This window comes from Pavona decussata, unplaced genomic scaffold (assembly GCF_977016875.1).
Source record: "Pavona decussata unplaced genomic scaffold, jaPavDecu1.1 SCAFFOLD_84, whole genome shotgun sequence".
Lineage (NCBI taxonomy): Eukaryota > Metazoa > Cnidaria > Anthozoa > Scleractinia > Agariciidae > Pavona > Pavona decussata.
This window is the reverse complement of record NW_028145502.1, coordinates 1,383,974-1,408,038: the sequence shown is the minus strand read 5'-3', so window position 1 is coordinate 1,408,038 and position 24,065 is coordinate 1,383,974. Positions and strand designations below refer to the sequence as shown.

Below are 24,065 nucleotides of genomic sequence, written 5' to 3'. Positions count from 1 at the left end.
TAGAAAAGACTTCAAGAACGATTTGTAGCGGAATTTGACGAAAATCTTAACAGCTGCGGTTTGTTTTTGAACTCACAAAATTAAAGGGGTTTCGTCGATCCCAGAAAATTTACTAGCGCATCACAAAGTACGGATGAAGAAAAGGTTACTGTGAAAAGACGGTCCTGTGAAAATCATATTCAACTTTAAAAGAAGTAACATTAAGTCAATTGTCCTCCTCGCTCTCATCTCTGGCTCGGAAACCCAAGTGTAGGGATAAAAACCACCACACAGTTCTTTGGAGTGCAACTGCATTGGAGTCGCCGAATTCTCCTGCCTCAAAAAGAGCATTTTCTTCGTTTTCGTCAATCGCCCGAGCGGCTTGCAGCTCGTTTCTTCTGTCCTGCTCGCGAACTCAGTAGTGACTGTGTTTCGCAGCTAGAACTCTTCTCGATTTTTTAAGCTCATTATCCTTGAGTATGTTGAATCGATATTTTTTCTCAGAGAAGTATCGCTATATATTGCGCTGAAAACTGGAAAATGTTGCTGGCTGGTATTCACCATTTTTCCGGCGTACGTTCATAAAAAAAAAGGAAATTGACAAAAGGTGATCAAGCTCGGACGCAGGTAGGCTTTTAATTGTTTAGCTATTCAAGCCATTAGCTTCAATAAAACGGAGTAGAGTGTTCATTACAGTAGACTTCTTTCTTTTGTGTTTTCACTTTTCTGTTTGTTTATAAAATCGTCAATGGCTTTCTGGCTTTCGCTGATGCCTGTTTCAGAGGTTTCTAGATCTTCGGGATAGTAAAATTTGCTTCGTCAATGATATTATTCTTTAGCCATGTTGGAATCAATCTTTTGGGTAGTTTCTTTGCGAAGAATGAAAGTGTTTTCAGGTTTTCTTTTCACAGATTTAGCTGCAAATTTGAAAATTTGCAGCTTGTCATAAACAAAAATACAAGGCTTCTGACCATTTCCATTGAAACGGTCTGTATGGTAAAATCCCGACCAAGAAAGAGCCAATCAGAACGCGCGGATTTACTTCAAGAGTCCCTTGCTCCTTGCCATATAATGAAATAAAATATTTCGGTTTAGGTGTTTTACAGTGATAGTTGCATGTTACTACATACGGACTGCGTGTTTTACTGCTGACCACAACATAATCAATCATAATTACGGCGACAACGGGCTGACCTCAAAGTGGATCGAAATTTGCCAATCAAAACACACAAACATGACCTTTTGAGTGACGGCTGGTGCTGATTTTTTTTTTTTTTGGTGAAATCCAAAAACGAATGATCACTAGCAATAGTAATAGTAGCAATAGTACATGAATAGTAGTCTTTATAAATATGAGATTAAAAAGGCTACATGTCTTATGTTACAAAACTTCCAGTTAAAAAAATTACAGCATAAAATCACAAAGCTAGGTCACGTTTAAAAATTAGGCGATTAAAATAGAAACACTTCACTCGATCCGTCACCAATTTCGGCCGGTGACTAGATTTTTGTCTTAGATGGTTTTCTGTGACCTTCATTTTAGGCATAAGGTTTTTCCGAGGATGTTTCTCTCGCTGTTTTACATTGTCCAAATATTCCTATCTTGTTTTTCTAATCCTTAAAATCCACACTCCGGGTGGATTATTCAGATCAAATTTAAATCCGGGTTTATGACATTTACCACCTGAGCGGTGTTTTTTTGGAGGGGGTGGGGGAGGGGAAGGATTCGTAAGAAGTGTTTTGGTAAGCCGTTATCGCATATAATGTTCCTCACGAATATAAGAACTGACTCCTGATAAATAACCAAGGCAGTCCTAAAGATTTGATTATCATCACTTTCCGAACAATATAAGGTCTCTTGCTTTCTGCATACCAACGTTTGTTTAAATTGAAGATACATTCATTATTGCCATTCTCATTATAAGAGAAAAAAATAAATATAAAAATAAATCCCCAGAACAAGGGTAAATGCCTTGACGTTGGCAAAGTTTGGTTCACTGATTTGTAGACATTCTCTTATTCAGCCTCTGTAAGAGAGAAGAAATGAAGTACATCAGATAAGCCAAAAGATCACACTATTGATCCATGCGATGTGATTGGTGTGGATGTTTACCCTGGTGATTCTAACTTTGTTCAATGATATCCCGAAATTGTAATATTTAACATCACTACGTTGGACTTAAGTGCAAGGAAAATGTGGAGGCTATTAAAACCAAAACAAATAAATGAATTACTCTGACTTTCGTTCTGGTAGACCTGGGAAATACTTAGCAGTTTGATATTTCTTGACGTTGAATACCTTTGAACACCCACAAGCGAGGAACAATTAATGTCAATGTACTAAAACAATCAACAGAAAAAGTTGCCATCGATTTCAATCCTCTCTGGGGGCCAAAATCACAGAAACTTCCTTCAGGATATTAGTGCATTCATTTATTCATTCGTTGAATGTTTTCTCAGAATTATTTTCACAATATTTCGTCTACCGAAGCAGTCCTTTTTTTGTTTCTGTTTGGAAGTGGGATTACAACTTTCTGTGCTAAATCTGGTTCTTCTCTGCTTTGTACTTACCCACCTTTTAATTGTAAATCAACATCTAGCTTTTGTTACAACCACTTGTTTCGTAGGTGGAGAATTTAACAGCCAGAAGTTAATCAAAGATGATACTTTTCACAAAAAGACAACAACAACATTCGGTAAAAACTCACTATTTTCACGCATCATTTCAGTGCTTTCCTTCTTTGCGTCCAAATTCAAGTGGATGTCATCACCAATTAGTACAAAAGGAGCCCAGTACTTCACAGCACAGAACTCCTCTGACTCTCGTAGACACTTCATAGCCTGGTGAAGAGATACACTGGCAGCTTTACCATCTCGAAGATGTTGGTAGAAACTCTTCATGAACTCCATAGTTGCCTGGTCTGAAATTGCCCAAAGTGAAGCCAGAACAGAACGAGCCCCAGCAGCCAAGAACGCCCGAGCAATTCCGACGACACCCTCAGACTTAATCCCTCCTCTGCCACTATGACAGCAACTAAGCACAACCATTTTTGCTTGCAGCTTAACAGCTTGGACATCGGACATTTTTAACATGTAGTCGTCTTCCTTAGGACCCTTGTACTTTGTTCTAGATCTTGAACTTCCATCGTAATGTTTTTGCCATCCGGGATTTGGCGCCAAAGCAATTTCTCCCGTTTCTTTTCTTCCATGAGCTGCGAGATGAACCAAAGCGGCCGAAGTAATTCGTTTTAACACTTCGTCTTTGGTTGCCTCTATTCCTGTTAGTGGTGGAATCTTTAGAATTTCTCCTATCATCTCTACTTCCTTCTTGGCAAATGGCAGTTGCTTGTACTTTGGATACTCGACATCCCCCAGATATGGATCTCCGACAAGCAGTGCCTCCTGTACAGTTTTGCAGTCCTCAGGGTGATCTGTGATCAGTCTTAAACTGGTTAACGAGGGCACAGTGCGGATGTGGATGGATGTGCTCAGAGCAGAGAATGGAGCCAGACAAAGGGGACCATCGGGGACAACGATCAATTCATTGCCATGACACAGGTCTGCAATAGGGCCAACAATTGCATCATGTAATGGTTGTAGCGCATTGATGGTGCATTGTGAGGGCACTCCTTGTTTATCTTCATCCTCTTCGTCATTGTCATCAACATCACCATCATTCAGCTCATCCAGTGAACGATTCTCACATTTTACGCGGACACGAACTCCAATTTCCTCCAAAGTAGTATTCAACAAGACAGTCACTGCATCTTCGTGGGCTCTTCCTTGTTCCAATTCCTTTTCTCGAATCTCAACCTTGCTTCCCTTGCTGATAACCCAGAAAGTGATTTTGTTGCGGCTGTGACCCAGGAAAATCGTTTTCGTAGATAACTTGTTTGAGATGTAAGAAATTGTTTCTTTAGGTTCAAGTGACGCTGATGGAGATGCTGTGAAACCATACTGTGTTTTTAAGGAGTCAACTAAAGCCTGTGCTCGACCTGCCTCAGCAGCACACAAAGCGTCATCTTTTCTTCCCAGCTTCAGTAGGCTTTGCCAAAGACTACTGTAAGCAGCACGATAAAGTTCTCGAAAACTTATTTTTAGGGCATCTTCACGAGTAATGGAAGCTCTGACAATATCAAATATATTTACACTAGCTTGATAACATTCGCAAGCTTTCTGAACCCTTCCCAGAATTTGGTTAATGTTGCCGAGGTTACTGTAGGCATTCTCTTCATTGTATCTATCGCCTACGTCTTTTTCTATTTTCAGATTCTTTTCATGGTACTCTACGGCCTTTTGGAAGTTGCCCAGTCTAAGATAATCGTTGCCGAGGTTGCAATAGGCCATCCCCTCTCCGGCTCTATCGCCCACTTCTTTTGCTATTTTCAGATCCTTTTCATGGTACTCTACGGCCTTTTGGAAGTTGCCCAGGCTCTGATAATCGTTGCCGAGGTTGCCATAGGCCATTCCCTCTCCGGCTCTATCGCCCACTTCTTTTGCTATTTTCAGATCCTTTTCATGGTACTCTACGGCCTTTTGGAAGTTGCCCAGTTTAAGATAATCGTTGCCGAGGTTGCAATAGGCCCTCCCCTCTCCGGCTCTATCGCCCACTTCTTTTGCTATTTTCAGATGCTTTTCATGGTACTCTACGGCCTTTTGGAAGTTGCCCAGTCTAAGATAATCGTTGCCGAGGTTGCAATAGGCCATCCCCTCTCCGGCTCTATCGCCCACTTCTTTTGCTATTTTCAGATCCTTTTCATGGTACTCTACGGCCTTTTGGAAGTTGCCCAGTCCACGATAATCGTTGCCGAGGTTGCAATAGTCCTTCCCCTCTCCGGCTCTATCGCCCACTTCTTTTGCTATTTTCAGATGCTTTTCATGGTATTCTACGGCCTTTTGGAAGTTGCCCAGTCTATGATAATCGTTGCCGAGGTTCCCATAGGCCATCCCCTCTCCGGTTCTATCGCCCACTTCTTTTGCTATTTTCAGATGCTTTTCATGGTATTCTACGGCCTTTTGGAAGTTGCCCAGTCTCTGATAATTGTTGCCGAGGTTGCCATAGGCCGTCCCCTCTTCGGCTCTATCACCCACTTCTTTTGCTATTTTCAGATGCTTTTCATGGTACTCTACGGCCTTTTGGGAGTTGCCCAGTCTCTGATAATCGTTGCCAAGGTTCCCATAGGCCATCCCCTCTCTGGCTCTATCGCCCACTTCTTTTGCTATTTTCAGATGCTTTTCATGGTACTCTACGGCCTTTTGGAAGTTGCCCAGTCTATGATAATCGTTGCCGAGGTTGCCATAGGCCGTCCCCTCTCCGGCTCTTTCGCCCACTTCTTTTGCTATTTTGAGATGCTTTTCATAGTACTCTACGGCCTTTTGGAAGTTGCCCAGGCTCTGATAATCGTTGCCGAGGTTGCCATAGGCCGTCCCCTCTTCGGCTCTATCGCCCACTTCTTTTGCTATTTTCAGATGCTTTTCATGGTACTCTACGGCCTTTTGGAAGTTGCCCAGTCTCTGATAATCGTTGCCGAGGTTGCCATAGGCCATCCCCTCTCTGGCTCTATCGCCCACTTCTTTTGCTATTTTCAGATGCTTTTCGTGGTACTCTACGGCCCTTTCGAAGTTGCCCAGTCTCTTATAATCGTTGCCGAGGTTGCCATAGGCCGTCCCCTCTCTGGCTCTATCACCCACTTCTTTTGCTATTTTCAGATGCTTTTCATGGTACTCTACGGCCTTTTGGAAGTTGCCCAATCTCTGATAAGCGTTGCCGAGGTTGTTATAAGCCATCCCCTCTCCGGCTCTATCGCCTACTTCTTTTGGTATTTTCAGATGATTTTCACGGTATTCTCTGGCCTTTTGGAAGTTGCCCAGGCTCTCATAATCGTTGCCGAGGTTGCAATAAGCCCTCCTCTCTCTGGCTCTATCGCCTACTTGTTTTGCTATTTTCAGATCCTTTTCATGGTACTCTATGTCCTTTACGAAGTTGCCCAGGGCCTTTCTCTCTCCGGATTTATCGTCTACAGAATATTTCTTTTCCAGCATTTTACGCAAGACTGTAGCGAAGCCTGTAGAAATTTACATAGAGACATACGTATTCTATTAATACATTTTAAAGCCTTTTGATACGGGCACTTCATGACTGTTTGTATGTGCTCATCAAGGAAATCACAAGATATAAAGCGAAAGAGAGAAAAATGTCCATTGAATGAACATAAAAGATTTTTAAAGTTGATCTGGGTCCAGTAACATTTACGTAGACTGTTGTATTCTGGAGGTATTTCTTGATACGAATCAACAAGTTTTTCGAAATTGATTTAACTATAAAAGTTAACGTTAAAAGAGAACGACGTTTCGACCGTCCGACGGTCATTTTCAAGTTCAAAATGAGAAGTAAAATATGTGTTTATATACAATTGTGAAAAAACTAATGAGATGCTGACTTAAAAAGCTCTAAGATATTCACATCTAAACAATATCAAAAATAATAGCGTGAATGATAAATACAAAGGAACGCTAAAAACGATAAAAGGTATTTAAAAGGTATTTAAAAGTGAAATAATTAAACAAATAACTTCGCGCGGATCGAGTCGCATTGTTTGTTCAGTTTCGGCTTTGAGTCGCGAATAAACAACATCTCGAAGATCAAGCAGTCGAGTTTGCTCTGACACTTTCTCAGGATTCTGAAGTTGCTTTTAATGGTCTCTGGATCCTGTCCATGCTCGTCCTTTACATGATTGCCAATTGCAGAATCCTGAGAAAGTGTCAGAGCAAACTCGACTGCTTGATCTTCGAGATGTTGTTTATTCGCGACTCAAAGCCGAAACTGAACAAACAATGCGACTCGATCCGCGCGAAGTTATTTGTTTAATTATTTCACTTTTAAATACCTTTTAAATACCTTTTATCGTTTTTAGCGTTCCTTTGTATTTATCATTCACGCTATTATTTTTGATATTGTTTAGATGTGAATATCTTAGAGCTTTTTAAGTCAGCATCTCATTAGTTTTTTCACAATTGTATATAAACACATATTTTACTTCTCATTTTGAACTTGAAAATGACCGTCGGACGGTCGAAACGTCGTTCTCTTTTAACGTTAACTTTTATAGTTAAATCTATTTCTTGATAAGTGCTTAAAATGTCTCAGTAATGTAGGCAGTGGGAGTCTATTTGGCATGCAGATGGGGTCTATACCGTAAAATACCCCTATAAAAATTTAGAAATCGCAGATATTATGATGTCCAGAAACTTCCCAGTAAGGCATTGGTCTCATTTACTTCCCCAGAAAGACCCCTTTAACGTTAAGTACCAGGACTTATTGAGTACTTTTAGGAGCAATATGATCTACTGGTGGTGGAAATGTTGAGGTCAATTATATATCGCTGATATTTTGATAAAGCATACAGTCTGTAGATTTTACACAATCGCTGCTTCCTTTGGTGAAGATATAGTGAAAATAGACGGCATTTTGTAGAAATTTGGAAGGCTCATGTATCAAATTTGTATTAATGACCCTATTGAAGATAACATGTGGTTTTCTAAGTGTATTTGTTTTGATCAAAGTGCAAACTTAGATAGGTAAATTAGGTAAAACGCAATTAGAAAACTTAGGTTTCCCTTGCGAGTAAGACGCATTTAAAAGAATAGGCTATAATTTGGGATTGTTTTTTTCCCTGCCAATGTTTGCTTTTGTGTGCCACTTTTTCCGATTACATAAAAATTGCTTGGGTAAATAATGTTTAATCATCCAAAGGGCCTCGTATTAAACAACGTTTTAATAGTAAACCTGGCCTTTACACTGTAGACAATGGCCTGTCTTAACAGAATAATCTGAGAAAAGCAAACTTTATAACTATAAAAAGAGAAAACCAGTCGACCAAAAATATTAGAGGTGGGATGAAGGGCAAGATTAACTGGAATAAATTCATTACGATTCAAGGTTAACAAAAATTAGGGAAGAATTTGACGTTTTAACATTTACACACGAAGTTATAATAAAACAAATAAAACAACTTACAGACAATTTTTTAACAATTTTTTAAGACAATTTTTATTTCCACGCCAAGGAGCAATTTCTTTAACAAACGCAACCCAATGGTCCTCTCAATAGCGCTATTGTTTAACCCAACCATCCTCTCCTACGGCTTGTCCAATCAAGTGGCACGCCTGAGGTTGAAACGCCAGCTGATTTTGTTTTCAGCAAGGAGCTGGTTCAACTTCCCTTCACACATAGCTTTCCTGAAGCACCATGCAACTCCAGCAGATATTGATCCATGATCTACATACACCTTCTCTGGTCTTCGTTTCATTGGAGTGAACCTCCTCAGACGCAAAATGAATTCTTGGGTTTTAATGATCGAAACAGGGAACTGCTATGGAGCACAATGTATGCTTTGCCTTCAACTTTCCATCCCATGTTGCCTGTATTTGTGCGGCCCCCTTTTTGAGATTCCGATCAATTTTGTGCGCAACAGACCACGTATGCAACCGTCTAATTGCCTTTGTCACCCGTTCTTCCAGGAAAAATAATAATAATAATAAGTTGAACCAGCTTCTTGCTGAAAACAAAATCAGCGGGCGTTTCAACCTCAGGCGTGCCACTTGAGTATGGTTGGGCTGGCACTCGGTTGAGTCATTCGTTTTTTTCATCGCCAATCCGCATGACTAACTGTCTGGTTATTATTTTTGTCATTCGGTGGTCTATGTGATCTCATTTGTTAGGTCGTTCCGTCTGTTTGTTCCCACCATGCCTCCGTTCAGTTGAGTCATTCTTATTGGTTTTACCGGTGTGTCGGCTTGAATATTTTTCATGGGCATAATCTTGTAAAAATATGTATTAAAACACGAAGAGATATATTCGTGTTTTAATACTTATGGCTGTCATGGTCTGAGAAAGACTTCTCCTTTGTCTATTGATCTGACCCACCAAAAACATAGCATTATGACATGGTTCGCTCTGCTTACTTTCACAGGCGTGGGAACCAACTTGCTCTTCTCACATTTGTTGTTGTCAAACCCACATCCCCATGGAAGGCGAAAACGTTTTCGCAGTTCATCATATACCAACTTCTGGATGTACAGTTGTGTGTCTGGGAGGTATGTGGAATGAATCCCTGTGCTAATAAAGAGCGAAAAAGCTGCGCAACTCCCTCACCCATGTTTCAGCATTTTAAAACTTTGCTCGCACGATTGTGTCCTTCAGAGAATGTCTCCTTTGTATTATACCGGGTGAATCTATATATTTCTCTTAGTAGAGGCTTCTGTGACTACAGTTGTTCATGAGCACTTGTTTTAGTTGAGGTACTGATAGATATAGAGTTCGTAGTATGCTCTGCTCAAATAGTGTCTAAGAAGAGTTAGCTCTGAGACGTCCAAGAACCTCTCCTTTGATGAAGCCTCTTTTAACTCCCTATTGGTGCTATTACAGAGAAGAAAGTGTACTTGACGGTCCCAATGGGATTAAAATGGTGCGTACATTGAGCACTAGCTCCCCTATAAATCTCTCACGTTGGTGTCAAAGGAGTTTTTTTCTCTTTCAGATATTTAAGCCGTGAATTTGATCGTGGAATGGTACTTATAAGGTTGTTCAATGAACTATACAATTTGCTTTCTGGTTGTGTTCCAGACGGAAAAATATCATCAATATAACGTTTTCTAAAAAGTAGTTTTAGATCGCTTTATTTAATGATATTAGTTTCAACTTTTGTCATGAAGATATTGGCGAAGGCGACTGCCATTTTTCGTAGCCATAGCAGTTAAGGTTAGTCAGAGCGGAGTTGTTGTTTTATAGAAGGCGTTATAAGACTTACACAACATGTGAATTTTCTCCTCTTGTGGTGAATTCGTTGAAACAAGGATTATGTCTTCTGGAACTTTTTTTTTCTGAAGGTGTTAATTAATGAATGATGATAGTTGTTCTGTAGGTTCACCACACCCTTAAATTATTAATCTACCGACTTGGGCCGGTTTATGTACATGCCCGGCTTTTTCAACTCTTTATTTCTAAAGGGACGCTGAGTTTCTGGTTAGAGCAACATATGCAGCCTTACAAAAATGTTAATAGCTTTGGTCAGTTCAAATGTGCATTCCAAGACCACTATAAAGCCAACTTTTACTTCCACTGTACTTGCCGCGGACGATTGTATAACTTGTTCTGGCGGCCAGCATTTACGAACCACTATCCACTCAATAATTATCTTCTCCCCTGCTTACTACAGTGGCCGGGTTATCTTGGGTGCGGACATGCCTCCATGTAAGCTCAGACTCAGCGCCACTCTTCTGCAGCCAACTCTCCACAAATTGTTTGTATTGACGTCCACCATTGATACCAACTTGAACCGCAGTGCTGTTTAGCGACCAGCTGAATGCTGTAACAGGCAATCCCTGAGGGCTTAGATAGTCAGTGAATTATAAAACCCTGCTCTGCCATAAACAGCTGGGAGATTAGAATTCGTGCCTAACAACTAATTTGGCTGGCTGTGTCTTATGTTAAGTTTACGTACTGAATAAAATGTACGGACCCTAAAAGATTTACCCATCTGAGTCAGATCTGGACAATGAAATATTAACTAGATGCAATTTACGGGCATAAACTCTTCTTTATAGACTGTCTGTGAAATTTACTGATCGAAAAAACTGTAAGAACCGAAAATATAGTGCCATGGGTTGTTAAAGTGCAATTGTATTAGACAACCCTCCATAATCATCATCAGCAAAGAACACTTTCTCCCCTGGCCTGTTCATCGGACCAGACAGAAGTGTGATGTTTTATTGAACAGAGTTAAAATTAAAAAAAATTTAAACCTCATTTACTGCCCGAGCAGCGTTCTCAAGGCTTATCCTAGTTAATTAGAAAAATTTTCTACTCAGACCTAAATCACTTTTAATTTCATATTGTAACACTTCCCTCTCTGTTTGGTTCAGATTTCACCGTACTTCACAAACAAAAAAAGCTGGAGACTGACTCGAAAACCCCTTATTACTTCAGTCTCTATGCTCTGCTTATACGATAATTCATGCAACTAAGCACAAGAGCAAATAAAGTTATTGTTGTTATCGTTGTAGTACACACAAGCACGTGGTTTGGCTTCTTGTTGTCTCGAGTTGTAAGCAAGCGGGGGAGAAAAGATCACATTTTGGGGCTATCGTGACTTAGACTCCACAGAGTTTCATTATATGTGATTTTGGCATTATATACTATATAGTTATTGCAAAGCTTTACAAAGACTTATTAGGCAAATTTAAAATGAATTTGGGTCACTGTAACAGAAAGAAATTATAGACGTATACTGTATATGCGCCAGACAAAAGATAAATACAATTTAGAGAAGGGTTTTGTTGAAAAAGTTCTAAACATTTCTTGCATCATCAAGATCACTATTGCCTGTGACACCCCTTTGTGAGCTCCCGCATAGTATCAGCACCCTCCTCCCCTTCCGTTTGTCTAACCCGCTCACCTGGCGCTTTTCAAAAGCAGCCAAACGCGTGTCCCCAATACTCCAGTTGCCTGGCCTTTGACGAAATCATAGTCAGAAGCTTTCATGGCAGCCACCGGGATATAACCGATTGCAAACTTCAGGGCTGAGTTTTGAGAACAAAGAGAGAGTACTACTTGATTAGCAAAAAAAATCTATGACATCCCATCCGGATTAGTGTGACATGACATGATATGACATGACCCGCCTCTGTCTTCGCAAGTTCCTCACCAATATTTATCTGATCATTTTCCGTTTGTAAGCCTCTTCCTCTATATATATTTTCCTCCCATGCGGCCATTCGTTGTAACAGCAACACCCGCTCAGCACTCTTACACTAGAGGACGATGTCAGTTCACTCGTTGGTCGGAGCGATGTAGGCCGAGGTACTTGCTTGCTTCCTTGGTCAGAGTCTGGGAAGGAGGCCTTATGTTCCTGGATGAACGGGATGGCTGTTGTTTTCCGTTTATTTGGGTTTTGCTTTATCACTTTAGACTGAACCTTAACCAGGTCTTGCTGCACAACAGCGAGAACTTAGCCGTGGCTCCAGGTGTACGTTTCCAGCGAGGCCTTCGGAAATGTCAGGATCAATGATACTACACTGAGTGAGTTTTGTCTTAGATGGTAGAGGATCATAAGTTAAGTGAATAAAGATGGAGGTAGCAACAGGTTCCATGAACAAGAAAAAGGTCCGCAGGGGCTTTTGTGGTCCCGCGTTCCTCCAGGTGGCTTGACTTCGCTTCCTCCTCGAAGGACTGAAGACCAAGGTCATCATCGGAATATAAAACTATACTCTGATCACGACAATCTTGTTGATCAATAACGTTTTTTGTTCTTTTTGTAATATTCTAACCTAAATTTTTTAAAGACGTTAGGTTACTTCATAATCTACGTTAAACTCGGCCTCTGTCGATTTCGTATTTGTGTTATTCCTATTATCTAGGAACTTGAATTACGTATATTTCCAGGATCTTTCCCTTTGGAGTTCTCATATATTTTGTATTCTCAAACCACCAATTTTTTGTTAGCTCAAAATCCCGGTAAGTTGGTGGATCGCGTTTTTTTTCAAAGCCAAATGGTACGCGAACAACAGGGGACCTTTGGGAGTTCCTGTAGAATTAAAATCATTTAGCCAAAATCTACTGTTTTCTAAAGAATAAGGTACTATTGATAAAGTTTGAATCTCAAGTCAAAATTCAAGACATATTCTTATTAATTATTATAAAATTTCACATTCGCTTGTTTTGAAAAAGAATTTGTATTCGGCGTTTTTGGGTTTACAATATACTTTTGTTGTCCTTGTTATGAGTCTGCGATCGAATGAGCAAAGACCTTCAAATATCGACCTAAACGGACAGCAAACCTTATGCAATTCCTTTCGTAGTGTTTTTGGCTATCCAGATAAATTGTATAACGATAGGAAAATCTTGTAAGGCCGTAAAATTTAATCATGGTGTAAAAAAGACAAATTGCTCAATTTGTTGACCTGAAAAGATCTTTTAAGACTAAGAACACTGGTCAGAGACGTACTACTTTCGTCGATGATTGATTTGTTATGTAAAGTAATTTAGCTGATATAAAAGAAAACTGAACTCACTTTTGAGGTGTCTTTTTTCGTTCATGTGTTATTCTTTCACACGTACTTCCTTTACCTTAAGAAGACACCGGTACTTTGAACGAGTATTAAATCAAATCTTTCTAAGAAAAACATTGTTTAAGGCATAAGGCTAGCAGCAAACAAATATTGTTATCAGAGTAGCTTAAAATTCCCGACAGCAAACTTAAGTCAACGTGCCGCTCGTTCACTCTCATTTTGAAACATGGAGAATGGGAAGTCACTAGACTCAAAGTGAGATGCACCGGCAATTCTCCCTCCTCATTCCCATATTTGGTGTATAAGACTTTGCATAATAGCTTCTTATCACAGAGGACAGACAAAGGCATTTTTGAATCTTTTATTACGAGAGTTTTTGTCAGTAACCAAAACGCTGGTCCAAAAATTATATAACTAAAGTGAAAATTAGGTCAGACGAATACTCATGAAAACAAATAGGGTATTGAAAAGTTCATTTAAGAAACGCTTTCATTTTCTAATAAATGGATGCAAAGTCCAGCTATAGAACGCCATTTTATGAACTTCTAAGTCGCCGCGCATAGAAAATTTTCCTCCTAATTTTTATCGCGAAAAAATTTAAATTCTAGCCTTTCTTGGTTATGAAATTATTTTTTATCTCAGACGTTTCTACGTTAAAGGAAGAAAGCTTAAAGAACTTACTACACATGTAATTTCAGTTTTCGTTACTCTTTCTAGCTTGATACGCGAGCCTTTCAAAGAATTCAAAACTTCCTTTCAGCAATGTCCCGTGTTTCCCTAATAGCTTATAAGACATTAGATTCACCTGAATCGTCCTCTCCGTCTGTATTTCGCAGCTTGTTTGTTTCATTGACAGATCGCCTCCTTAGTTCCACCAATTTCTGGTTATTATTGTCAATCTAACATCAGTCAAGATTTATAACAAGTCGGTAGCAAAAGTTATCTAAAGCTTACAAATCCTTCCGACTGGAGGAAAGGTCTCACGGAAAATGTGTGTTAATCTTTTTCCTGTTTTTCTTTTATGTTTGTTTCTCTTTTTCTTTCTCTTTCTCTTTCTCTTTCTCTTTCTCTCATGGGAAAGTTAAGAGCAACAGCGAAATTCAAAATTATCAGGAAGACTAAAAATCTTATTTTTTGTAATGAGACTTCCGAAGAAGGTACGCACAAAAAAAGCAAGAACGAAAGACTTTTGCAAAGTTTGAACATGACAAATCTTTTCCATTGAAGCATCTGTAGTGAAGGATACTGCCAATCCCTTTTCACACCACGTGATGGCTTCCTCAAACTGATTCATCTGAAAGCATGCACTTGCTCCTAATAAAAAGAAAATGTAAGTGCGGCATCATTTTTGCTTATTTGCACCCTCGTTCCCAGGGTCCTTTCTCTTCCTCCCAGGAAAGAGAACTCTGGGAACGAGGTTGGCTTATTTGATAAAGCAATAGCTGAGATATGTGACGTTCGCATTAGGAATCTCATTATCCAAAGCGGCAAGGTAATGTTGCAAGTTAATCTTTTCCCATCCCGACCATTCATATGCAGAGAAAGTTTTAAATAAAGTCAGTGAAGTAATACGCTAAGGTTTCACGAAACGGGCTTTCATAATTTGTTGGAGACAATACCGAAGTGCTCTGTCTTTGTAGGGAATTAGGGTCACTTCTTCCGGAGTATTGCCATCAAACGTCACGTTATATTACGCTTTGAAAAATCTGTGGTAGTTAGTATGGATGCTATTTTTTGCGAACTCAGGCCAAAAGAAACGGTTAGTTTCTATTTGTAACAACAGCTTTTGTTTCCAAATGATCGCTTGATTGGGGTTCTGCGCTTCCTAGTTTCTGACTCCTTCATCCCTTCCCCCCCCCCCCTTTTTTTTACTAATTGTTTAATATGAATTACCCACCGACCTTAAACTTTGAACTTGCAACGACGAGAAACACGGAGACAAGGGGATGGCCTTATTAATGATAAAATCTGGAATTGTGAAAGTTGAGGTCAAAACACTAAATCATTTGTGTGTCACATTCGTGAAAACAGTATCGATCTTAAAATGGCGCTTATGATATGACATGGACCGTCCTTAATCTGCATAGAAGACTACAAAACGTATTTTTCAAACAGATCTAACATTTAGATGTGTAGCTCAGTTGAAGTACGTCACTGTAAAATTATCTCCATCCCAACTGAGTATATCCATTTTTATTAACTCGTACCTGTTAAGATCGCTTTCAAATAAGATGGCTGTAAGGATAAGGCATCTTTTGCATCACTTAAGGAATCAGTATACTTCCCTGTGAAAGAATAAAGTATAACGAGAAAGCTAGCATATTGATGTGGGTTCGATTGAAGAACCCTTTGATATTTTGATAAACAAATTTAAGTTAACAAAAACTTCTCACCCAAACAAAAATATCCCTGCGCCCTGTTGCTGTATAGTTTAGCTTTCAGTTCCTCATCCTTGCAGTTTACTTTAATTCCTTTCGTGTAGAAGTAGATGGCGTTGTTGAAATCGTTCTGTCTGTAACTGTCATTACCCTCACTTTTGTAAATCTCTGCTATTGCTAAAATGAAGAAATTAAGAAGATAGTGTATTGGTAGATAACGCGCAATGGCGTTTCATTGTGAACGCTGGGACCAATTTGACTCAAACTTGTGGCTAAAAATCTAAGTCCCTTCAGTGTTATTACATGCTCATGCAGAAAAAGAACTCAATAATGATAATAAAAAATGCGTTAAATTAAAAAAAGAAACAGCGTATAATCATTAGAAGGGTTAAAACGATACGTTTCATTGACTTTCTTTTAGTGTACCTCAGTGTGTAAACAGAACGGCCCAGCTTTAAACTACAAGTTTATCAAATTGACCCTTGGATAAATTCTTACACATACTTTCAATTTACAAAACGCAGTGAGCTGGGACGAGACGCTCTAGCCTTCCTCGGTAATTCATGATCCAAGATGGCGCCACTAGCACACCGCACGTTCAGTAACATTCACTAGGGGAGGGTATCCTAACTTTGTTGGGTTTATACATTGAAATCTTCTGTTAGAAAAGATTCAAGAGTTTCTTCTCACCTCTTAAAGTGTCGTCATCAAAATCCAATGTTTCCTCACCAGCTGGTGTGACGTCATTGTCACTTGCAGCATCTTTTTGACTCTGCTCCATGAATGCTGGGAGTTCGGGCTAAAACCCTATGAATCAATTAATTTTTATGTTGATTTTATGCATCAACTGTTGTTATTCCTCCAAAACCTTAGAGCGTAATGCCTGTGTTAACTACACTCCATACAACTGAATGCTAAAGATAAAATCCGAATTAACAACATCTTCTGTTTAAGACAATTTCCTGTATGTTAGGATTCAAGATGCTTTGTAATAACAGAATAACAGATTGTGAGCGGATGGGAAGAGTAAGGATCACTGTTGGGACAGAACGAACAGATTAACATAGCCGATTAATGATTTATTACATTCTGTGATAACGGCGTTTTGGGGAAATACAGGAGAACGAAAAGACATGTTTCCTCGACACTCCTTGAGTTCTACTAAGCTGGCTAATTCCATGCTGGCGCCTGCGTGGTTTGCGTTTTGCTCGCGAGTTTTTCTCTACACGTATTTATTTATTTATTTATTTATTTATCTATTTATTTATTTATTTTTCTTTTGACAATCTTCACCAGAAAAAGTAAACTGTGTGTAGAGTAATAGCTTGTACCCAGGTTCTTGCTATTTCCTGTATTTTTGAACGATTAAGAAAATCTGTTATTAGACTTCCAAGAATAGGCAAGTGGACGTAAATTCTGCCGCCAGAATACAAATTGCTTACCGACGTTTGCTATAAAAACCGCTTCTTAGTGTTCTCCTGAAGCGTTAACAAATGATCATAACAGTCCTGAAACAGGGAAATTACGCTGTAAGTATCAATTGTATTTACTAAAAACAGATTATGCATTAAACAGCCGATTCATCATTACCGAGTATTAGGGGACTAAATCAAGAAGACGAACGGAAGGTGAAAGTAAAATTATTGAAGATCTTAGAGCCAAAGCCAACATAAGTTACACAATTAATGTATAGATTACCGCATTTATTAACCTTACTAAATACGTAATTACAATGTTTACTAAGCTATGTCAGGGGTTCGTGTTCTCAGGTCCTGGAAGCCATTTTATTATTATTTTTTTCACTCTAAGGCATTTTATTCTATCCCTAATACTATTTTACTACCTGTTTTTGGTTTTACAAAAGTACTAGCTGATATTTTTTGTATTTTTAACGACATACTTGTTCCTTAGAAAACGAGACGAAATCGTTTTACGAATTTTGAAATTACAGAACTGGAAGCTGGCTTTTTGCCGACGAAAAGTGGAAAACTGCAGATTTTGTAACAACTTAATCCCAATCAGAGACCGATCAAGGCTATCCGAAGAAATATTCACCGAAATCAAATGTTTTTTAATAATCAGTTCTTTTCGGTGAATCGTCGTGTACAGCACTGAGCAGTAAAACCAGCACAAAACTGAGCCGCAAAATCAGTTAGCCCTGCGAAATTATACAATTATATGTTCTGAAAGTTTCTTTGAAAACTGTTTCCGAAATTTGTCTGCAAAGCTTGCAATCAAATTTGAAATCTTACAAATTTTATAATAGACGTAGGCCTCCGAAACCAAAGGAGAACACAATGCCATCAACCTTGTGAAATGAAAAGTCTGAATCGGAACAGGAAATTCTAAATAAAGTTTATTTCATAAGATCATTTTAAGACGCGATGAAAACTGGCCTGAAAGGGTGTATAATCTCAGAATTATTTTCGATCAATTTTTTGCTGAGAATATGCATTTAATTTCTATTTTGTAATCTTGAAGGAAAGTCATATTTATTATGGAAGGTAATGATAATATTAATTGTCAGGTTTCTTGTAGAAAAGCAATTTCTTTATTCACGAGCTGCAGTTTTTAGTCGATAGAATATCAACAAAATATTTTGAAATGAAATGACAAGGAAAAAAACAAAAAACAAAACAAGCCAACGAATAAAATCCAATAAACACACTCATTGCTGATGTACAACTTTCGCTACATAAGCAATGTCCAATGGAGACCAAAAGCTACCGAATAAAACTTCGACTTTTGTTCCCCCTAAATAACATAAGTAAGCCTCCTGTAATTTTGCCCCCGTCAATTTTTTTTCCGGATTTGAATTTTCCAACATACGATCTCAACCCATTTCTCCGTTCTCCTTCCTTCCATCCCCAGTGTTGATTCCCAATTCAAATCAACATTGGAGAGGGGCAAAATGTAAATTGTTTTCGATGAATAAATTTCACTTTCGGGCGATCAAAATCCGAATACTACTTCTGATGATTGAAAAACAGAGAAACGTCATAATAGCGGTCATTACAGCGTCTAAAAATAATTATACGTGCTGTTATTTCAGGAGAGATGAATAAAGTGCAGGGAATAATACTGAACGATCTTCTTCTCCTTGCTAATATGTGGCGACAACGCGTGATGCCAAAACCAGGAAAGGTGGCGACTCAGAGCTTGTCACGTGGAATAAAATATCAAATGTATTTTAAATGGAGACGGGACGTGGCAAAGGGTTCTATACTTTATACATTTTTGTTATCAAAATGTGTGGCGCCCCAGGAAAGGGATGGCCCACATCTCTTCACGACACATATCTTTCAATCACTTTCTTCTCAATTTTTATTTTGGGAATAATTTAAGAACACAGTCAAAAGGAAAAAAATCTCTCTACACATCTCTAGCCAGGCCTCATAAGAGGAGAACAAAACATCAAAAAGTCAAATGAGTCAGTGATTCGTGAGTCATGAGTCAATGAGTGAAATTTTGAAATACGGTAGAAGACTGATATAACTTGAGGAAAGCTGGATATTTGACCAGGTGGAAGTATATGTTTGCAGGGTCTCAGTGCGATTTATTGATCTTCACTGTAGTGCGGTTAAAACGCATGCCACTTAGCGTGATTGCTTGGTAGATAGAGGCCTTACCAGCAAAGGACTGCAAATGTGACAAATTACATATTAATTATCGAACATTAAAAAACTGAAATCAAACTAAGGTTGTAATTCACAAAACGTGTCACAAATTACACACATAAAAAAAAAAAGAAAAACTAAAAAGCCGGGCATTCCGTCAAAATTTTGATGGCATTTTCATTCATCTGCACCAGCAAAATCAAAAAGAAAAAAAAATGGATCGATTCAATTTCGGCTTTACACCATTTATGGTAAACAATTAACGCTCATTTAAAAACTGAAATAAGCCCAGTTTGTGTGTACGTAATAGCCTTTTTTTAAAACACAGTATTATTATTATTATTATTATTATTATTATTATTATTGATCAATAATGATTTCTTGAAACATAAACAAGCGAAAATTAAAGTTAATAACCGACGTTTCGGCGTCATTGTGACACCATTCTCAAGTTAAAGTGGGTAAATTAATGCGAAGATTTGGTTTCTATACTTTACAGTCTCTACAAATTAGCATATTAACAAAGGATCACAAGTTCTTCAGGTGAATACCTTTGCGCGAATCGAGTCTGTTTGCACGTTTAGGGATGGTTTAAGTTTTCTTATGAAAAGCATCTCCTTAAATTTGTTAGAACATTTAGCTAGCACGTGAAATTGTTCTGAAAAACAGCGAGGCACGTTCGAGTTATGTTCGCTCAAGTAGTGTTTACAAATAGACGACGATTTTTGTTTGTGTCCATCAACGCGTTCGTGGAGGTGGCCGCGAGTGTAACCAACATATCCTGCATCGCACAGGTTACATTGAAATTTATAAACTAAACATTGTTGGTTAACAGTGGCAGGCTTGACTTCTCGAACTTTAAGGTCTTCGTTGAGTTTTCTGCTAATGAACACCGGCTGAATTGTGGTCTTGATTTTTGAGCTGAGGTCTGTGATACGTTTCTTCACTACATTAGCAGAGGCCTGATCTTTAAATGGCATGACAACTCGGATGGTGGTTTCAGTTGATGGAATGTGTTGCTGGTCTGATACTTTGAAATCTACGAACTGTTTGACAGCTAAATTGAATAATTAAGGAGATGCTTTTCATAAGAAAACTTAAACCATCCCTAAACGTGCAAACAGACTCGATTCGCGCAAAGGTATTCACCTGAAGAACTTGTGATCCTTTGTTAATATGCTAATTTGTAGAGACTGTAAAGTATAGAAACCAAATCTTCGCATTAATTTACCCACTTTGCCTTGAGAATGGTGTCACGATGACGCCGAAACGTCGGTTATTAACTTTAATTTTCGCTTGATTATTATTATTATTATTATTATTATTATTATTATTATTATTATTATTATTATTATTATTATTATTATTATTATTATTATTATTATTATTATTATTATTATTATTATTATTATGGATTGACAAAAGTCGGACATATCATTGAAATAACTGTAGGACGAATAATAGTTTCGGACGATCCAAATCCAAGGAGAACGTAGACTAGCACGTCTTATGGACAAGAGAAAAAAAAACAGTGATTATAACCATTACAGCTTTTAAAAGTATAACTCCTGCAAGCTATTAGTTCATGTGAGTTGAATAAATTGCAGGGACTGAGACGGACCGATCTTTCACTCGTTGTTGGACATCTCGCGATGACGTGCGATGCCGAGAAAAGGAACATGGCTATCGAGAGCTTTCTGCGATCAGTGACGTGTTATTAAAAAAATTAGTTCAAAATAATGGCTGAAAGGAGCTGACAGTTTCTGAAGTTTTGTTTTACAAAAAGTGTCTTCCCAGCAAAAGCAGCGTTTTTTCACTGGTGGAGGCTTTACCAGGCAACAGTGAGGAATAAAGATCGCAACAAGGGTACAAGTAAATAGGTCAACTTGAAAAAATATTCGACTCACCATAATTTTGAACATTTAAATTTCGACTCATGACTTAACAATCAGTGACTCATTTCACGCATCCATATCTTAGCCATATTTGAGCCATGTAAACTAGCTTTTACTTTTTTTAGTCTAGTTGAATCGTTGGGTGAAGATTTCGATCAAAGCGATTAAGTAACGATATATTGAGTTTCCGAACGAAATGCTAAACTATGACCACTATAGTAAAAGTTTAGGACAGCCCAGTCCAGGGTGTTCGCTTGTTATTTAAGGTGAACAATTAAAACTGAAATTTGAATGCTTTTCTTTCCTGTATACTCAGCGCTACGGAGTTAGAGGCTAAACCAACAACAACAGTCATGGCATCTTAAAGATACGAATGGCAAGGCTTTTGCAAGTGTTTTTTTTTTTTTTTAATTCCTTCACTTTTCGTACTCATTAACTGGGTTTGGCCGAAACATCACGAATATACGGAGTATTTAGCCCAAGATGTCAAGACTTGTTAAAAATAAATTTGTATTTAAATATGAATTACTTACCAACGCTAGTTTCCAAAAAACTTTTCTTCGTGTTTCTCAGTGGTACTCAGTGGCGTTTTCAGAAAACAGTAACAATCCTGTGACAGGGAAATTATATAATGAGGTTTAGTTTTATTCTCCTAATATAAACCATCTTCTATACAAAATTGTATTAAAGAACTGGCTCATCATCACCGAGTACACGGGGATTTATGAGCACTAAAATACTGATTCAAAGCAATGAAATTTACTCTTGGACGTGCTTTGGGTAAACAGGAATTCATAATTATAGCACGATTTACTATCGCCATAATGCAAAATACTCACCAAGTAAAGTTGTCAGAAACTCTTCTCCATGATCCTCCGAGGTTTTAACAGAAAACAATAACAATCCTGCGACAGGGAAATTACAGAATGAGATTTAATTTTAATGACTTGAAGTAAACATTATCGTCCATGTGAGTAGGACATTAAACAAAACTTACCATTACCGAGTACTTGAAGTTTGTATGAGGACTTAATGATTTACTCAGAACTACTGTGTAATAATTTTTCCAAACGGAATTTATTATAGGCATAATGCAAATTACTTACTGAGATAAGTTGTAAAAAAACTTCTTTGTGTTCCCCTTAGCGGTTCACAGAAAACCTTAACTGAATATCCTGCAAAACAAAATTTTACACTGAGATTTAACCATTGGATGTGGTAGAGAAGGGGGCGGGAAGGAAGGGCGGGGGTATGGATGCCATCCCCTTTCAACTTTTCTGGAAATTTCTTTACCAGCTTTTATTTTACGGAACCAAGGCTTTCAGTAGCTGCTCGTATTTTTGTTCGACATATTTTGAATGTCTAAATTTCTTTCTTCCTTTGGCACGAGAAGTGACACTGTTAAGGTAAACAGGTTTTATGAAGGCCAAATATAGCATTTTTTTTTAACCAAATACTACCTGTTTTCGAGTGTTTTTTTTTTTCAAATCTGCTGTTGCAATCAGCAACAGTCAATTTCAGTTGCAGTGGAACCCCGCTTTCCGTACACACGCTAAATACACGGTCACCCTCATACTAAGAGCAGTTGTGCTTTTCGCAACAAAAACCTCATGTATTTTCTCTTAAATATGGACACAGGTTAATACGGACAGCGGACCCGAATGATACGCTTTCGTACAAATGTAACCTCACTTTACGGACAGTGGTTTTCTTCGCACTGTATAAATTGTCCAATATTCAGCCCTTCTCACTAAACTTCAAACTAGAAATGTCAGTGCGGAACAAAGTCGCGCACTATTTTAAATGATAACGATGTCAGTTGTGGTTGAAACACTGAGAGACCATTAATTTTAGTGCGAGACTATTTGAATGAGCGTAAGGTTTCTTCAGTTAAGACACTAAACATGCATCCTCCTGCTGACTTAGCCTAACTATCGATAAAACATGTGCCTGTGACACTTATTCTGAGAGCCCGCTTAATAGGGATATCCGGATAATACGGACAGTTGCGTGTCGCTGTGGTGTCCGTATTAACCGCGTTCCACTCTAATTTGGTTCAATTCGGAGGTGATTTCGTGGAAATCAAAACATCCAAGATAGGATTCAATATGGCGGTCACAGAGATACATGACATCATGTGATGCTCTCAATGAAGCTGACTACATTATGTCGTAGAGGACAAAATAATAATTTTTAACAACACGAAAATCCAAGTCAGAGTCTGCAGCCACTCGCCCTTTACCACAGTAGAGGAGTAGATAAGCTTGTGCGTCTAAGGCTTCAGTTGTGTCAGCGAAAGAAATTATCACCCACATAATTAATTTGTCAAACAAGTTAATCGCCCTTACCGAGTACACGGAATTATACTATCACATTTAATAGGAAAAATGAGGAAATCCAAGGCAAACTTTGGAAGGTGCACCGGATTCTCATCTGATAACTACCGTAACAACCGAAAGTATAGATTGACAACATAAACTTTGAGCCTGTTTACTCACCACCTACATAGCTACTCCTTTTGAGATCTAAATGTTTTAACAAAGGCAACAAAACTGTGGATTTCAAGAAGTAGCGAGGCTAATGAAGATGTAATTTGATATCAAAGATCACGATCTAATAAACAGGAACTCGTGACCGAAAGCTGAGCCACAGGAAATGTAAATAGGATTCTGAATTCTTGTCTAAAATGTTGCAGATCATTTGGTCGAATAACATGTATGAGCTTAAAATTATCTTTGTAGAAATAACGACTAAACACTCCAAAAGGCGGCCGTTAAAGGCCCAGATGATGTGTTTGGGATAAGAACATTACTGAGCCAAAACACAGTGGCCAAAGTGAGGCGGTACAACTATACAACGGCATGGTTGGAACGGGGAATTCAACAATCTTGTATAAAGTTCATCCGTATTTTCGATCATGATAAAGATCCTCGACCCAAACAGGTCCGCTTCTAGATAAACAAATAAAAGAGTACCAACCGCGCTGATATCTTCTCAAGTCTATTTTCGTTAAAACTAAATATTAAGAAGTCCACTAAAAATTGTACTTACCAAGACTCCGCACGCTGTGAAAAGCCAAACTTTAGGAGATAAGGTTCCTTTTTTACATTCTGACAAATCGAAAAAAA

General features: G+C 38.4%; 1 protein-coding gene and 1 long non-coding RNA gene across 3 annotated transcripts; both read right to left on the bottom strand.

Moving 5' to 3' along the window:
* Window positions 1–605: 605 nt before the first annotated feature.
* LOC146475341 (uncharacterized) lies at window positions 606–22,113 on the bottom strand. Of its 2 annotated transcripts, none has more exons than XM_085115739.1 (11): window positions 22,044–22,113; window positions 21,777–21,842; window positions 21,471–21,547; window positions 16,868–16,933; window positions 16,116–16,232; window positions 15,441–15,602; window positions 15,255–15,332; window positions 14,294–14,361; window positions 13,853–13,946; window positions 2,688–6,044; window positions 606–2,006 (listed from the first exon to the last, which is right to left on the bottom strand). In XM_085115739.1, the coding sequence occupies exons 5-11, from the start codon at window positions 16,204–16,206 to the stop codon at window positions 1,996–1,998; spliced, it is 3,861 nt and encodes a 1,286-aa protein (XP_084971865.1). In that variant the 5' UTR covers window positions 16,207–16,232; window positions 16,868–16,933; window positions 21,471–21,547; window positions 21,777–21,842; window positions 22,044–22,113; the 3' UTR covers window positions 606–1,995. The 2 variants fall into 2 exon arrangements, with proteins under 2 accessions (XP_084971865.1, XP_084971866.1); XM_085115740.1 differs by having other exon boundaries at window positions 16,116–16,224.
* On the bottom strand, window positions 19,765–20,333 carry LOC146475342 (uncharacterized). The gene is made up of 2 exons (XR_014865839.1): window positions 20,157–20,333; window positions 19,765–20,081 (listed from the first exon to the last, which is right to left on the bottom strand). It is a non-coding gene; the product is annotated as an uncharacterized LOC146475342 (long non-coding RNA).
* Window positions 22,114–24,065: the final 1,952 nt, after the last annotated feature.

What these genes read in the sequence shown, in the direction of transcription:
- LOC146475341 (XM_085115739.1), bottom strand. Translation starts at nt 16,206, where the DNA reads ATGGAGCAGAGTCAAAAAGATGCTGCAAGTGACAATGACGTCACACCA. An exon ending in GCAGGGATATTTTTGTTTGG is followed by an intron (nt 15,333 to 15,440) that starts GTGAGAAGTTTT and finishes ATTCTTTCACAG; the next exon opens with GGAAGTATACTGATTCCTTA. An exon ending in AGACGGAGAGGACGATTCAG is followed by an intron (nt 6,045 to 13,852) that starts GTGAATCTAATG and finishes AAATTTCTACAG; the next exon opens with GCTTCGCTACAGTCTTGCGT.